Below are 18,035 nucleotides of genomic sequence, written 5' to 3' on the forward strand. Positions count from 1 at the left end.
GGATTTCCAGATGTTAGTAACTTAGTATTCAATATATGGTCATCAGGGAGCCATCTTAGATTGTGCATCAGAATTTCTCTCTGGTCTGTATACAGAGAACAGTCGAAAAGAAAATGGTGTACAGTCTCAATGTTGCACCCACAAAGGCAAGATGGGTCAGCAATTATATTGTCTATGGACAAGTCATAATTCAAGAAAGACGATGAGTATATCTTTTTCGAGTTAGAATTATATTTAGTTTCCTCGGTCCATATAAATAGTGCTTAGGTACGTCTTTATTTATAGTATATTAAGCCTTTTAATTGGATTTTAAATTTTGAGATAGAATCTGCTTTTCGAAGGGACAAATCGGTATTATTCCATAGTCTTATAGTTGATGTTATAAAGATTATTTAGTAAGGGGTAATCTACGAAAGGAACAATAATATCAATGCCATTTCGCAAGGGATATACAGTTGTGCTCTGTACGCATGGCGGAACAAGATTGCATAGATAATCCGGAGCATGTTTATATTGAATCTTATAAAACATTTGTAATTTTCGTCTTCTCCTCCAGTCACCTAGAGTTTCCCACCCAATTTCTTCATACAGACTTTCAGTAAATATAGACAGTAACTATTTTAGCAGATTCTAGCTGCAAACTTTCAAGTTTATTAGCACATCCTATCCCACAATTATACCAAAATTCAGTTGCATATTCAAAAATAGGTCTTATGAACACTAAATAGAGTTTTTCTAATTTTTTCCTTCAAAGTTGGTACTTGAGTTTTCTCAATATATAATAGGGATTTCTTTATCATTTAAGCAGAATTTAAGTTCTGGTGCGTCATTATTTAAAAAACTCATAATTTCTGTTTTGTCTGGATTAAAAGATATAAGCCACCTTTTTGACCTTTCGTTCAACTCCCTCAGGTCACGATCAAAGCAGTTTTTGTGTGTCCTTCAACGTGCCCTGCGTAATTAAACGAAGTGTCATCCGCATAGCGTCTGGTCAGCGATGTGAGTTTCTCTGCAATGTCATTGATATATATTAAAAATAATAAGGGACCAAGTACCGAACCTTGAGGTACTCCCGCTGAAAGACTGCAAAATGAAGATGATGATTTATTAATCACAACTTTTTGTTTTCTATCACAAAGATAACTTTCAACCCAGTTAAGTAAATTACGATGTATTCCCTAAGCTTTCATTTTGTGTAAGAGCCCTATATGCCAAACCTTGTCAAAAGCTCTCGAAAAATTGTAAAAGACAAAACAATTGATTTCCTTCTTTTCAAGTGAGTTGAGAATACAATTTTACAATTCGAGTAGCTGATGTACTGTTGAATATTTTGGCAGAAAAAAACAGACTGGTATTCATAAATTAGCTTATTCATATGTAAATGATTATATACATGTTTAAAAACAACTAGATTTGCAATTGCTAATAATAGCGAATGGCACCCACGTCCGCCAAATTGCCACTAAACTGCAGACATTTCTAAAATTTTTAACAGTGAATGCACATATATACATTACAAAACTTCTACATGTAAATTTTCATGACATTTGGACCGTTTTTTCAATTTTCCACATTTTTACTGTTTCCATGGTAACGGCGGCCAGTTTGGAAATTCCAAAGTCAAAGGGCACATCTACATATGCCAACAAATATTTGTGTGAAGTTTCATTCACATTGGAGCATTTTTTTTATTTTTGGACATTTTTGCTGTGTCCGGGGAAACGGTGGCCATCTTGAACCATTCCATAGCAAGGTGCACATCTTCACATGGGGGTCCTCATTATAGTATAGTTCCATAAACATTGGTCCACTTAATTCCGGAACTAGCGCGGCCAAAAATGTGTGGAAGAAAAATAATAAAAAAAGAAACGTAGAATAACAATACGTCACCTCAACTCCGTTAAGGGTGTCATAATTTCGTTCCATGATTTCACCTACACAGCTTATCAAAGAGATTGGGCCTATAATTTAAAGGTAATGACGAATCATCTTTTTTAAAGATATCAATGACATTTGCAATTTTCCAGCTAGAAGGGTACTTGCATTATTGGAGAGATTTATTTAATATGATTTGTAAAGAAACTGCCACTTTCTTAGGGCAGATTTTCAGCATTCTGTGACTTATCAAATCTGGTCCCGATGCCTTATTCGGATCAATAGTTTTAATAATATCAATTATTTCATTTTGATTTATGTATATATTTTGAATATTAGTATTAGTTTTTTACTTCAAACTCTGGAACAGGAACATTTTCTTCCTCGAGTTTGGATTTCAACAGGTCACACTTCTCGCTATCCTCGTATATACTATATCACTGAAAGCGTCATCGTTTATGATATTTTGTAGAGGAGGAATATTATTTGAAACCTTATTAGATTTTATTAACATTTTCATTATTTTCCAATGCATTTTTGTAAAACATAAAATATGACTAGTGCCATCATTAGAGGTTTTAATGTGAAGTTTTTTATCGCTTTGTGTTTGCATGGCGCATACTTTTTTTTTAAATAAAATAACTGACCTATTTCAGAACTCATCACTTTGATATCAGTTTTAGGTTCGAGGAATTCAGGATACTGACATCGCTATTATAATATTTTCTTAGATGGCTAACTGGTGAATTGCGAACAACAGCAAAGTAACTCTTCAAACGATATGGCATAACAATCACTATAGTATCTTTAGCAACAGCAAATGTAAATACTTGTTTAAACTATGATATATGAAATATAAAGATAAATTATGTATCTATTAATAGCCATCCTATCTTTACTATGACAAGAATATAAAAATAAGAAGATGCGGTATGATTGCCAATGAGACAACATTCCACAAGAGACCAAATTACACAGAAATTAACAAATATATGTCATCGTTCGGCCTTCAACAATGAGTTAAACCCATACCGCATAGTCAGCTATAAAAGGGCCCGAAATGACAAACGTAAAACAATTCAAACGAGAAAACGAACGGCCTGATTTATGAACAAAATAATAAACGAAAAACAAATATGATATACAGCAACAAACGACAACCACTGAATCACAGGCTCCTGGCTTGGGACAGGCACATACAGAATGTGGCGGTGTTAAACTAGTTTGAAGGCGCGCCAACCCTCCCCTAACCTGGGACATTGGGGTAACAGTACAACATAAGAACAAACTATAAAAATCAGTTGAAAAGGGCTTAACTCATCAGATCGATACAAAGCAGAAATACATTAACAAAAACACAGAGTGAACGTGGCAGGGGGTACTGTTCCTTTGGGTAAATTTCGGCAGTGTATTTAGAAAATTCATGATTATTTAACGAAAAAATATCATCTAGATAACGATAAGTGCTCTTGAATTTATCAATTAAATGCAATTTAGACGGGTCTTTACTGAGTTTGGTCATAAACTGTGATTCATAACAGTACAAGAATACAAGAACAAGTCTGCTATTAAAGGGACGCAATTGGTGCCCATAGGAATACCTACAACCTGTCGATAAACTTTATTGCCGAAACATAATACATAAATATTATCAAGGAGAAAATTAACAATCATCTTATCACACCTACAGTAAGTATATCTAGCATATTTACCGTTCTCATTAAAGAAGAAGTCTTTAAATGAGTGACAGCAAATATATTTGCATTCAGATTTAACCAAACGACTATTTGATAAAATAGGAAAACTTTTGTTTGATAAGATTGTGTCGAAGTGTAGTGTAAAAAGTTAAAATTCAAAAATGTCAACAGAATCAAAAGAACCATCAAAGGCACGTAATTTATCTAAAACATCCAAAGAATTGTTAACACTCCAAAAGTAGTTAATTCCACTATTTTCATATGTTTTATTACTAAAGTTAATGATAAGTTCTTTGATAGTATCTAAGGAACTAGTTAAAAGCACTGAAAGATTAGTTGTAGAACACTTCCAAGAGGCCGAGATGAAACGACATTTTACTGGTTTTTTGTGTAGTTTAGGTAACCAATACATAGTAGGGACCTTTAAATGTTCAAAAGAAGCATTAAGCTGTGATGTGGTTATGATTTGATTGTTTACAATATGACTCTCTGTAGAGCACACGGACTTGAATGTTAACGAATTCAAAATGTCATTCTTAAGAACGTCCGTGTAGTATTAATGGCATACAAATGTACCACCACCACATTGCTGGCAGCTTTGTCGGCTGATACAAACACAAACCGCTTTGCAAGTACATGAAGTTTGTTTCTTATTCTAGAAATAGGCGTATTATGTACTCTTTTATTTATTTCCAAATTATTTTCAAAATGTGATGTTCGAATATCCACAACCTTCATACATTAAATAAGAATCAAGAGATTTTTTATCAGGTTTTTCCTGTTTACACCAATTTTTATAATACGACGAAAGAGCGTCTTTTGTGACCTGACGACACTAGTTCCAATCTATTTTAGATGGAGGACGATATTTTGGTCCTTTTTTCAAAAAGTATTTAACCTCTCGGTCTTGAACGATATTGAGGTCCCCCGTAATAACATGGCCATAGGGATCACATCTTAAATTCGAGGATTCACAGTCTCAAGTTAGAGGGGTATTATTTTCTACACTGACGTCTGATGTTACTGACGTATAATTTAAAAATTAAACTTCTTCTGAGTTTTTTGTATGAATACGAAATAATAGGTGGTTCTGTGTTATCAAAATATGTAGGTATAAAGTTTTGAATGGTAAAGTCATTAAATATACTCGATAAGTTGATCAAATCAATACCTCTGTTAATATATTTAATTTTCAGAAAATGCCGTTTACGGTCTTCAGGTCTATCGATACGAGGGAACAGCCTATGGTGACAAAAAGCTGAATATTCATAAAGTGGGCTGAAGAACGAGATTGTGTCACACTCCTTGAGAATATCATGTAATTTACTAATTGGTATTTGACCCAGTTTAAATAATAATTGATGCCTACCATTGTTTTTAAATATAGTTAGGAGATCATCAAGTGTATAATTTAAACGATGTTTAATTCGTTGATTTCGATTGATACGTTTGCCATGAGTCCTATGATTACGTTGTCTTTTGTCAACAATATTCATGATATCAATAAAAGACGTTTTAAATATGTTCCTTTGTCCCATTATATTGTCATTTAGACCCAGTGGATACGCTATCTGCAGTCGTTTAATCCAAGAAAGGATAATTTTACGGGAATTTTCAAATTGTTTATGAGATCGCCCTTGTTGTTTCTGGATCGTTTCGAGTGGTTGGAATCTTATAAATTAAATATTGTGATTGTGTTTACCTAAATGTTGGTAAATCATACTTTTGAATTTCTTTGCTTTTCAGAAGCGGTATATATGTTCCTGTGTTCGTCTAAAAAATTCCCGTCCTGTTTGTCCTACATATTGATGCCACACTTTGGCTTTGTTCAAGTAACCAGATAAATGAGGCTTTGAGTTTTTCATGTTATGTTACAGGAAAAGGAAAGCAAAGAAGCTTGACCTTACAGTATTATTAGAAAATAATCTAGAGCAGGTTAGTCATTTTCTGGTTTTGCACGGGAATATTTGTGGGTATTTATGTGATAATCTGTCTGCAGCGGCATTGCCACCTTAGATACAATTGTAAAAAGTGCTGAATTAAGAAAGGGAATTTCGATTGACAGTGATTGAATTTATACTCAAAGAAAGAGTGGCTAAGTTGGAAAAAAAGCTAGATAATCTTGAAAAAAATGTTTGTTTTAATAATCTTGATAAACTCATAACAGAGAAAGAAATTTCTTTTGCCATTTCTAAACTACATTGTAACAAATCACCAGGCTTGGATAACATTTCAAATAATATGATTAAACACAGTCAAAATGTTTTACTATCGTCTCTTTCGAAAATATTTAATTCATGTCTGTCTCATGGTTTATACCCAAGAAATTGGACCGAAGGTTATATCACAGTATTACATAAGTCAGGAGACATCACTGACCCAAATAATTATAGAGGACTAACCATCACTAATGCAATTGGTAAGCTTTTTAACAGTATACTTAATATAAGGTTGGATAGTTTTTTAGAAGAAAATAATGTAATTAATGATTGCCAAATAGGTTTCACTAGAAAGGCAAGAACATCTGACCATATGTTTGTTTTAAAATGTATTTTTGATAAATACTGTAATACTAAGGATGGGAGAGTTTTTGCTTGCTTTGTTGATTTTCATAAAGCTTTTGATAAAGTAATACATACCGGAATTAGAATTAAGCTGTTAGAGATTGGGATTAGTTCAAGGTTTTATAGCGTTATTAAGAATATGTATCTTGAAACTAGATCTTGTATAAAAATACATGATAGAATAACTGAATTCTTTCAAACCACGCTTGGTGTTAAACAAGGAGATAACTTGAGTCCTAACTTGTTTAAAATATTTATAAATAGCCTTCCAGATTATTTTACACAAACCAGAGATCCAATTATGCTGATGACATTGTAATTTCATCTAACTCAGCAGAAGGACTACAAGAGAAATTAAATAAACTTCATGATTTTTGCAATGATTGGTGCATAAATATAAATACTAAGAAAACTAAAGTGTTGATATTCAACAAGGCGGGCAGACATATCTCTCAGAAATTTATTTTCAACAAAGATGAGCTGGAGTGTGTATCTAATTATAAATATTTGGGTATCCAATTTAATGCATCATGTTCTTTTTCATATGCTCAGAATGATTTATACCAAAGAGCCTTAAAAGCGTACTTCAAATTATGTAATGATTTTTTAGTGCATAATCCTACTGTTAAAAATGCAATTCATGTTTTTGACCATACAATAAAGCCTATACTTTTATATGGGTGTGAAATTTGGGGATATTTTAATCCCTTTACTGCACGTTTAAAAAAAGAAAACATATCGGTGGATACAATTTACTCTAGGATACTTTGTGAAAAACTTCATATTAAAATTCTGCAAATATATTTTAGGTGTTAATAGAAAAAGTACAAACTTTGCAGTTTTGTCTGAATTATGCCGTTTTCCACTGCACTATGATATAGTCAAACATGTTTTAGGATATTGGCATCGTTTAGAAAATATTGGCTCATCATTTCCCTTGTTAAAAGCTGCATATAATTGTTCTAAAAAGCTATTTGAAACAAAGAAGCCCTCTTGGTATGGATCAATTAATATTTTAAGGGAAAAAATGTCAGGCATAGAAAAGCATATTCCTGAAAAATATTCAACATTTAAATTACACTGTGGTCAGATTGTTAAGGGATACTATACTACATTGTGGAAAAAACAGCTAGATATACATAAAGATGGTAAACTACGAACTTATGTAACATTCAAGTGCAACTTCGGTTTTTAAAATTATTTGTCAATAATGCGACATTTTGAGCAAAGGAAATGTATAACTAGATTAAGAATATCTGCTCACAAATTGCAAATTGAATCTGGTAGATACCAGGGTACTCTTCGACAAAACCGAATTTGTCTCAGGTGCACCTCAGGTGAGGTTGAGGATGAAGTTCATTTTTTATTTAAATGTGACACTCATTTATTAAAAAGAGAGGAATTGATGCAAAATATATTAAAATCATGTCCAAACTTTCCAAATTTAAATATTAATAACAAATTACTTTGGATAATGAATAATATGGATCCCAATGTACTATTTGCATTTTATAAATATATAGAAGATACTAAGAATTGAAGGACAACATAATCTGCAATAACTTATTTCAATATAACTCTTTAATATGAATTTGGATACCCTGTTAAGCCTGCACAGATCATAAGAAGAATTTCAAATTCTATGGCATCGTCCCTTGATGATCTTTGCTGGCTGGACACAGAATCTATAATCTTAAAAATATGCTTTTAAAATATATTTTAAATAATTTAGGAGTTTGACTCATCTGCATTAAGTACAAGTAGGGACTTCCCTTTAAGCACCGACTCTTGGTGCTTTTTGCAGATAAGTCATATTAAATATCCTTTATTAAATATACTAACTTGTTATTTGCAGTATACCTCATAGTCAAATGTGCAAGTGCTTAAATTGTTTTTTTTTTTTTTTTTTTGTGTTTTTTTTTTATATTGAGATTTCTCCGCACAAACTACAGTAACTAATGCTTCTTGTTTGTCTTTCAAAGCGAAAATACACTTACCGGGTGCACTTGAGTCAATGTCAACATAGTATTCATTGAATAATAATACATTGCTACTATTTTGTTGAGTATTTTCTGTAGTATATTATTCTATTTTATTGTTTTTATAACACAGGTTACATATCTATTGTCTGTGTATTGCATATGTTATTGTTTATAATAATATTGTTTGTATGCTATATGCCCTCCTGGGGCCCTAATTTGGTAAATAAAAATATTCTAATATTCTATTTGGAATGCGGTTATTTGAGCACGTGGATATCCTTGAAGGAGTGGTGTATTTTATTGTCTTGCCATTTCGTAAAATCATGATTTTTTAAGGGTAATGAGAAAATTAAATGAGGCATAACATTGAATAAGGATTACAGTAACGGAATATATAAACAATTTATAAAGCAGTCGAAGAATTCTTATAAAAACTATATTGAACAGCCCGACAGAATGACGTTAGTAAAACAAGATAGACATATAACAAACACTGGTCCGAGAAAACAGTTATAACGTAGTGTATGGCAAGCCTTTCTCTTCGAAATTATGTTTAAACCCTTTTTTTCGAAAAAAAATTACACACTGAGAATTACAAACCTAAAATATATATATACAACACCCTGAGAAATCGAAATTACACACTGAGATTAAAAAAAAATGAAAAACACACACTGAGAATTTAAAATTACACACTGAGATTTTAAAAACACACACTGGGATGAAATAAATTGAAAAACACACACTTAGAATTGTTAATTACACACTGAGATTAATATGCACATTACTAATGAATATTCATGAGATGAATAATTCAACAGATTGATATCTTGGTCTCCTGATTTCTCGTCATTATAATGAAATGCGGTTCCTTCAAACCAACATTCGTAATAAATTTCAAGAATTAACATCGTTTTTTGCTAACTCATATTCATAAGTTTGTTGCCTATAATTCAGATTATTACTAACAGTGTATCGGGATTTTTTGCTTAAAACTGTTTAAGCATGGGTCCCTTTTCAAAAGTCTTTCAACTGTTACCCTGATTTTGCAAGGTAATCTTTTATATTTTTGTTACGTTTATATTCTATAATAGGCACTTGGGTAAAAATTTCACTGCATTGTTTGTCTTTTTGCAGATTGTTCCAATGTTTTCTTATAATTTTAATAAAGTTTTTCACCACTTTGTAATATTTTGTAATGAGAGTAAGTGGGTATGTAATTCAGATTAAGTATGCTAATTAGATATGTGCGCATAAAAAGTGCGCACAAATCTCAGTGTGTAATTTTTAATTCTCAGTGTGTGTTATTTCAAATTCTAAGTGTGCGTTTTTCAGTTGTGTCTTTTTGAAATCTCACTGTGAATTTTTTAATTCTCAGTGTGTGGTTATCATTTTTTGTAATCTCAGTGTGTTTTTATTTAATTCTCAGTGTGTATATTTTTCGAAAAATGGTTTAAACATAGTTTTGACGAGAACGGCTTGCCATAGTAGTGTGTAACTATTTGTTTAAGACAGAAAACGCAAATTAAAAAAAACCCGCACCTGCTCTATATATATCCAAAAAAGATGTTTACAGTGTAGTGTATTACTATTGGGACAAATTATATCAAAATTATAGAAAAGTCTACAGGCTGTCACTCAAAATAATGACAATTTTATGTAAAGGGGGTGTATAATACAGTTTGTCAGCTCAGATCTAGACATACTAATTTTTTACCTTTTCAAACTGGATCAGATCACTACTTTACCTACATGTAAAAATTACTATAATAATAATGTTAATACATGTAATTTCACTCCTATACTTATTATTTTATGCATGAAATATAAAGAAATAAATTTAGGAAGGTGTAAGAACAAAATGTGCGCACGTTATACACTGTCCTCACCAGGGACTCTATTTGTATGACTATAACTGTGTCCCCTGAACTAATACAAGGCAAATACAGAATGATATAAAAATTCTTAGTAAAATCATAGAAGGGGGCAGGGATGAAATACAATAAAAGAAATAGAAAATTGATATAATGGAATATGTAGACAGCTCTCTCACAAGCAAATAAACTGTAAAGTATAAGGGCATACACTACAGGCACGGGGGACACATTCTACTGAATCCACACAGCACGAGTAACAAACCCTGCAGTAAATATAAAAATAAGAAGATGTGGTATGATTGCCAATGAGACAATATTCCACAAGAGACCAAATGACACGGAAATTAACAACTATAATAGGTCAACGTACGGCTTTCAACAATGAGTAAAACCAAAACCGCATAGTCAGCTATAAAAGGCCCCTAAAATAACAAATGTAAAACAGGAAAACTAACGGCCTGATTTATGTACAAAAACTGTTTTTTCATTTTAATGCTTCAAATTCTGTGGTGAAATAGGGTAAGAGAATTTACATGTACCGATTGTTTGTAAACTTGGTAAGGTCTTAAGGTAAAGCAAGTGACATAATTAAGTTTGATGTTTTATCTATTGACAATTATGTCATTTTACATTGTATGAACATGTTGGTATTGCACAAAAAAAGAACTTTCGACAAAGCAAAATTTGTGTACGTTCAACCTTGCCTGAAGGAGTTGTTACCTTTTGAAAGAGGGGAGAAAAAATATCAAGGGGGAATCAATAATCGGAAGTCGAAGAAAAGGACAATACCATTGCCAAAGGAAAAAGTCAAATAGATAAACAACAGTGCATGCATCATACAAAACACATTCGAGGAAATAAAACGACATAGCAGCTACATTAACTGAAACACATCAATGGCCGTCTATGATACAGATATTCTACAATATTCAATCAAATCGGCGTTTGCTACTCAAATTAAAAACCCATGGAATAATTAGTAATTTATTAAAATGGTTTTCCATCTATTTGGAAAATCGAAAGCTGAAGGTTGTCAATAAAAACAGCACGTCTTCTGTGGGTAAAGTCTCTGCAGGTGTTCCTCAGGATGCCATTTAGGGCCCCTTTTATTTTTGATATACATAAATGATATTAGCGAAAATTTAACGTCGCTCGGTTGATTGTTTGTGGATGATACCTCTTTTCGGTATTCTAGTAGAAATCCAGCCTTAATAAAGGAACATATGTCAAATGATCTAACTCAACTTAATTACTGGTCAAAAACCTGGTTAATGTCTTTTAATCCAAAAAAAGACAGAAATTATATATTTCACAAACAGACCTTTCGATTCGACTAGACAACCAAGAAATTCCGATAGTACCTAATCACTAACACGTGTGTATAACTTAAAGTGACAGTTTCAAATGGAACGATCATGTTTTAAAAATTTCAAAAAATCTATCAAAACATCTAGGCGTATTACGTAAACTAAAATATAAGCTCACTCGTTCAAATCTGGAAAAACTTTATTAAACTTATATAAGACCACTATTTGAGTATTGTTGCGAAGTATGGGATAATTGAGGTGTTGCAAATACTGAACTGTTGGAAAAACTAACAAGCGAATTATTTACGAACACTAAAACCACCTCCAGTATCAACTATTTTTGAATATAATCTTCGAAACAACACTGACTTCATAGTACCATTTTGTAGATTAGAACTTACAAAAAAGTCATATTTTCCCTATACTATAAGGCAATGGAATGAAATCGATAACGTAATTAGAAATTCCATCTCCAATTTTTTTAAAGTATTCCCAATACGAAAGAAATCACATCAATCCAAAGACCCAAAACACTATTATGTTGGAGAACGTAAGGCAAATATAATATTACCAAAACTTAGACCTTCATGTTCTAAATTATGACCTTTTTAGATTAAATATAATAAATTACCAAAGCTGTCTGTGCGGCAGTTTGACTGAAGACAGATTTCATTTTTTCTTTAAATGTCCGTTTTATGCACAAATCAGAATTCAGCTTCTAGACTTTTTGTCCCGTCTTTAGATCTTGGTACTTTACTAAATGGAAACGAAAATTTAACTCTTAGTCAAAATACATCCTTAATTAAAAAATTTCAAGTCTTGCATTTTCTTTGGAAAAAGTGAACATTTTGATCTACAGAAAGATATTTTTCTTTCTTTTTTCAACTGATATAGTTTTGGTTTTCCTGTTTGAATGGTTTTACACTAGTCACTTTGGGGGCCCTTTATAGCTTGCTGTTTGGTGTGAGCCAAGGCTCCGTGTTGAAGGCCGTACTTTGACCGATAATGGTTTAATTTTTCAAATTGTGACTTTGATGGAGAGTTGTTTCATTGGTACTGATACCACATCTTCTTATATCTATAAAGTATGTCGATGAGGAAATAAGCTTTTTGACGTAGGACTGTTGTTTATTTATTTTGGGAAATTGTGAACTTTCTTTTTTCTATAACTATTGTACAAATTTATAATTATCTAATGTTGTTGTTGTGTGTATTAGTATTTATATATTTTAACTTATTATCTTAAGGAGAGGACTATTAAAGTTGTGATAACTTGTGTCTGATCCTTTTTGTTATATGTAATAACAAATAAAATATGTTTAAATGGAAAAAAAGTCCCACCTTCCTTAAATCAAATAGCCATCACTAAGCAGTCATCACAATATTAATGACCAGTGAAATAATTTGAAGGTCTCCCACAATTGTTTCTACTCTATCCATTATAAATCACACAGAGACAATATGTTTATATTTTTAAAGATAAGGTACCATCAAGGACAAAAACTTCATCAAACAGCCAAAAAACAGTTTGATAATGCAACTCATTTGTATTGCTTGCTTTTCTGTTATCGGTCGATACAAAAGTAATTTGATATTTTCATATAGTTGTTTTGTAGATATTATCATTCTGGGCTTTTTTGTTTTGTCTCTGTGAGATTTTCGCTATCGGAGTGTTCAGGATATTAGACAATTTCTTGTTTTGCATCCTATTTTTTAGCTATGGAGGGCATGTTGGTTGTCTAGTGGGGACAAAAACACAAGTAATGGCAATAGCTCACATTACCTTTTGGACTAAGTGAGCTAATGAAACGAAGGGGTGTGTTCCTAAAAAAAAAAGTTGTAAAGCAGCTGCATGATATATTGCTTCTTTTCAAAGTCAGGAACTTCGTCTAAAATAATTCACATATTGTATAGATGGAATATACACTTTCAGCAGTTAAACAGGTGTTGACTTGCGGAAGATATCTGTTTTTATTTTTTTATTTTTTATTTTGCTTTATTGCGTTTTACAGTCGATTACTCGTTGATGAATACCACACAGTTCTTTATATTTCTAATCATCTTTTAATTCCCATTATTCGCCACAGCTAATGTATGAGAGAGTTTGAACCTTAGTTTCTCACTACTTTGAATTTTATCTTTCAGTATTTAATAGATCTTTTCAGTGAAATATAAGTTGGTGTTTAGCTATATTTTGTTGTTGTATTAGTGAAACAGGAAATGACCGGAAATTAACGTCGTTTTACATTGCAATATGTATATGTACTTATATTTTCACTCAAAAGCAACATTTTGCGACAGAATTATTTATAAAGATGTTGTTTATTTTTCTGCTGAATGGATTTCAGTAAAAAAAGAGCGCTCGGAACAATTTTGTTTCAGTTTGAAATTACCTAAACACAAATATTTCACATGGACCTGAATTCAACCATTTTCACCTCAATCTATCCAATAATGACTGATTTGAAGTGCTTTAACACATGTGGAACATCATAAAATGCTTTACACTTTCCTGTTTCTGTAATAAGTTCCCCTTTCAGTGGCGGGTCCAGAAATTTTCATAAGTGGGGGTGGGGGGAGGTCACTGACTGCCATAAGAGTGGGCCCGCTTAGCCATGATTCAGTGATTCTCTAAATGATCAACCAAATTTTTCCCACTAAAAGGGGGCGGGCACCCTGCCCCCCTAAATCCCCCTCTACCTTTTCTTTTCCCTTTTCACAAAGTACATTTTTAGGATCGGCTAATTCCGTTCTACTGAACAAAATGGTGGTCAAGAAGTTAAAAGATCATTTAAAAATAAATTGGGTTTTTTTCTACACTTTATAACCCCCTTTTCAAAAGTTCAGCTGTCGTCATAGGCATAGATGAAAGATGTCTGCATAGATTAGCTTTCGAACATGTATAATAGTAGGTCAGACTGGTCTTCTTAATGATAATATTCATCTTGACAGCAGATGATTGCTACATCGGGTTCAGTATTGTCCGCTTGCACGTCGGGCGTACACAATTAAAGGTATTTATGAGTATTTCTTTACACTTAATAAATAGACAGTGCACTACAATTCAACAATTAGTTCAACATAATTTTTACGATGGAATATACTACACCTTAGTCAATATTCCTGAGCGCATTGACGATAAACCTAGTAGACTGTTTGACAACAGAACATTAAATCCCCCATTTTTTTAACAATTTACGTTAAAAATTAAGGACATTTTCAAATCACATCGTAAAAATAATTTTGCTGCTTTTGAAAATTGATTCATATTTTTAAATTCCAGAGAGCTAAACTGACACCTTTTCCATGAGGGTGTTAACTGTTGGATGGCAAGGTCCACGTAACATAACCTCGATTTTAAAGAATCCTTACTATCCAGGAGGTGTGTTCAGGTAATGCACATTTTGCAATTACGAACGGTTCTTATTTAATAATGTACTTTCTAGTGTATATTTTGTGTAAACGAGTTTTTAATGACTTTCATTGTCATCATGACATGCAGCTCGATGTATACAATGTATATATAGTATTGTGACAGTGTAAGAGGAAATTTGTAGTCGTTGCAGAAATAGCATAAATACCTCTATGAATATAAATACATATGTCTGTGTTTATAGCAGAATACAAATGAATTTACTTCATACCTTTTACGATAAGCAGAATCCATTTTATCACCAAGACAAGCATTTTCCTGTCAATGTCTACAAGGAAGTACTTAACAATTTAAACATCATGTGGTTTAAACAACTTAATGCTTGAACAAGTCTTTTCAAACAACTGACTTTTGTATTTAAACATACGACGACTTTTGTAAGAAAATGTCAAGTATATAAAATCTACTAGAATTGTAGTTTAAAAGGGAACACTCGAGAAGCTGTTTTACAACAAGTTAATCATTTCTTTTCTAAAATTTTCTTTTGTTACGTTTCTTTTATTATGATGTGTGTGTTGTACCTGCATACATACAATTATATTTACTATCATGGTTATCACTATAACTGTTATTCTTGTGTGACAATACACGCAGGTCATTTGGTTTGCGTGGAAATAACATATATTTGTTTAAAAAATGTTCTTTTTAGTCTTGGAAAACATTGTTGATTTATGGATGGTATTGGGATTTCAACCAGCTTTCAGTAACCACGAGAATTCTCCGACTTTTGTCTTTTGTTAGTTGTTTAAGTATGTACTTAGTACCGGTCTGATTGGTCAGTGTCCTTTTTAAAGTTACGTTGTTTGATTGTGCCGTTACACCTCTAACATAGGGGACTGAGGGTTGAACACTCACATACATGTTAAAGTCGCCACGTTTTGTTTGTGCCTTTCCAAAGTTTGTTCATGGTTCCAACCTGACAAAATTGTTTTCGCTAAATGTGTAATGAGTTAAATCAGGCTGTAAATTGTTAAACAGCATTTAGTGCAATAAAGATGATTTAATTGTTTAAAAAACAAATCAGGCGGTTATTTTTCTGACTTCTGAATTGTTTCACATTCTGTTATCCCGGGCCTTCAAACGGATGGGTTTTGCTAATTGTTGAAGGTCGAACGATATCTTTTAGTTGGTACATCCTTGTTCTTTGGTCATTTGCAATCATACTGCACTTTCTTGTTGTATGTCAACAAAATCACAAACAGTTTGAAAACGTAAAATATATAGAAATGGTTAGGGTTAATAAATACTCAGCCCGCATACTTAAATCGTATGCTCAAATATATTGTATTGCAAATTGTATTATCTTACTTATCTACAATTTGAACAAGTATAAAAAAAAACCTCTTTCTATCATTTGATTTTATTTTACCGTCCATAAAAGTGGTATTTATCATCAACTACAACGATTAAGGTATCAGCAATGAAATGTTTTTCAACTTGTGCATTTTGTTTTTTAAAAACTGAAACTAATTTCTGGTTTTTAAAAACTTCGTGACGTGCTTCCATACACCATTATTTACACAGGGCAATATTTTTTTTAATCAACCAAGTTCCAACATCACAAAATGAACTCTGATAAAACTATGATTTATTCCATGTGCTCTAGAAAAATCAGTACATACTGTTCTGCAACCGCCCTATTTCCAAGTTTTTATCGCTAGTAATTTTTAATATCCAAGTCAATCTAGGCGTCAAGAGAGACTAATTAAAACACTTCAACATTAGCTCCACAGACCAACAGTATATCAACAACATAAACTGCTGGAAATTTAATCAAAGAAATATCGCCTACTTTGGATATATTGGGATCTACTGCTAAGTGTAATAATGTCTGATTAGTTGTTCCCCTTGGATCAAGTTGAACCAAGTATTTAACTTGTTCTTGAAAGTCTAATCGATCATTCACGCTTCCACCTAGAAACTGGAAAAGTCGGATTATATGCAATGATAACTTCATTAAAAACTGAATATTCGCTTGTTCAATTATACCTATTGGGCGTATGGTGCATATACTTTTACCACCATCAATCTGGCTAACAATCAACTTGAATACATCAAAAACATCGGTCATCTTAACCTGAAATGTTAAAAAACTATTTATAAAATTTAAGATAAAACAGAATATAGCCCTTTCACATTTCTACAGTTAATAAATTGTATTGCTGTACTGTTACACAATAGGCCTAAGTTGAGCACCCATAAACAAGTTTAACAAAGTAACCGTCTTTGTGTGCATGTCCAAAGATATGATCCTATAATCCAGTTTTTGTTGTTGGTTACTGTCTGCCATAATTGTTGTTTCACATCTGGCATCAAGAGGTCTATCATAAAAGAGATGCGATAGATACAAAAGGGATATTCAAACTCATAAGTTGAAAACAGACTGACAATGCCATGGCAATAACAAAAAAAAAGACGAAAGACAAACTACAAAAAACACAAAAGACAACTATAGCTAGATATTTTGTTTTTGTTCTACTCATTGTTGATAGCCGTTTTGTGACTTGAAATTTTTTTCTTTGGTTGATTGTAGTCTCGTTGAAAACCATACCACAACTCCTTATTGTTAAAAAATTAAAATTAAAATCCCTTGAAAACTTTTTCAGATATCTATATATATATCGATGATATTCTTCAACTAAATAATCCGAATTTGAGTGAGAATTTACATTCATAACAGTGAAAAAGAAAAATAGGATAGTAGTGTATGTAGGGAATGCGCAAAAAGACAGTAATCTGACAAAATATAAAACAAAAAAACATAATTAACAAAATCTTCTTTATTTTTAGATTCTTTTTTTTTTAGAATAAAGACACATATGAACGACTCATAAATTGCTTCTACACATGTATGACAAATTCTATGATTTTATTTTTCCTGTTAATTTGTATACTTTCTTAAAAGTCTCCCTCTTCCGAATCCTATTTCGTTTACATAACTATTTTATTTGATAAGATATGAAAGTTTAAGCTTTCTTTAAAAAATTATGAGTCGGGGTGTTCACTTAAAAAAGATTCTCTCGTGGTGTTTATTAGGAAGTCATCGAAATCATCACTACACCATTACAAAGTGTTTTGTAGAATCATTGTCTTCATTTTTAAGATCACTAGCATTCTTTTTTCGCTACCAAAGCTTGCGACTGTGTGCATATTTTAATACCAGATTATTTGTTTTTTTCAATTAGACAATTGCCTAATGAATTAAAGAATACAGAAATGAATTGAGATATTCCTCTCAATATAATCTGTTATCTGCACTTTGGTCGGGTTGTTGTCTCTTTGACATATTCCCCATTTTCA

The 18,035-nt window shown here is 32.0% G+C and overlaps 2 protein-coding genes across 3 annotated transcripts in view; both read right to left on the reverse strand.

Moving 5' to 3' along the window:
• LOC127725338 (uncharacterized) overlaps nt 1–15,009 on the reverse strand; it is a 36,005-nt gene extending 20,996 nt beyond the window's left edge. Inside the window, exon 1 of the mRNA XM_052232269.1 lies at nt 14,947–15,009. Within this exon, the coding sequence (XP_052088229.1) occupies nt 14,947–14,989 (43 nt within the window). The 5' untranslated portion in view covers nt 14,990–15,009. The remainder of the gene's footprint in view (nt 1–14,946) is intronic.
• LOC127725335 (protein fem-1 homolog C-like) overlaps nt 1–18,035 on the reverse strand; it is a 236,574-nt gene that overhangs the window by 200,008 nt on the left and 18,531 nt on the right. The window lies entirely within an intron of this gene.

This window comes from Mytilus californianus, unplaced genomic scaffold (genome assembly GCF_021869535.1).
Source record: "Mytilus californianus isolate M0D057914Y unplaced genomic scaffold, xbMytCali1.0.p SCAF_15, whole genome shotgun sequence".
In the NCBI taxonomy this organism is placed as follows: Eukaryota; Metazoa; Mollusca; class Bivalvia; order Mytilida; family Mytilidae; genus Mytilus; species Mytilus californianus.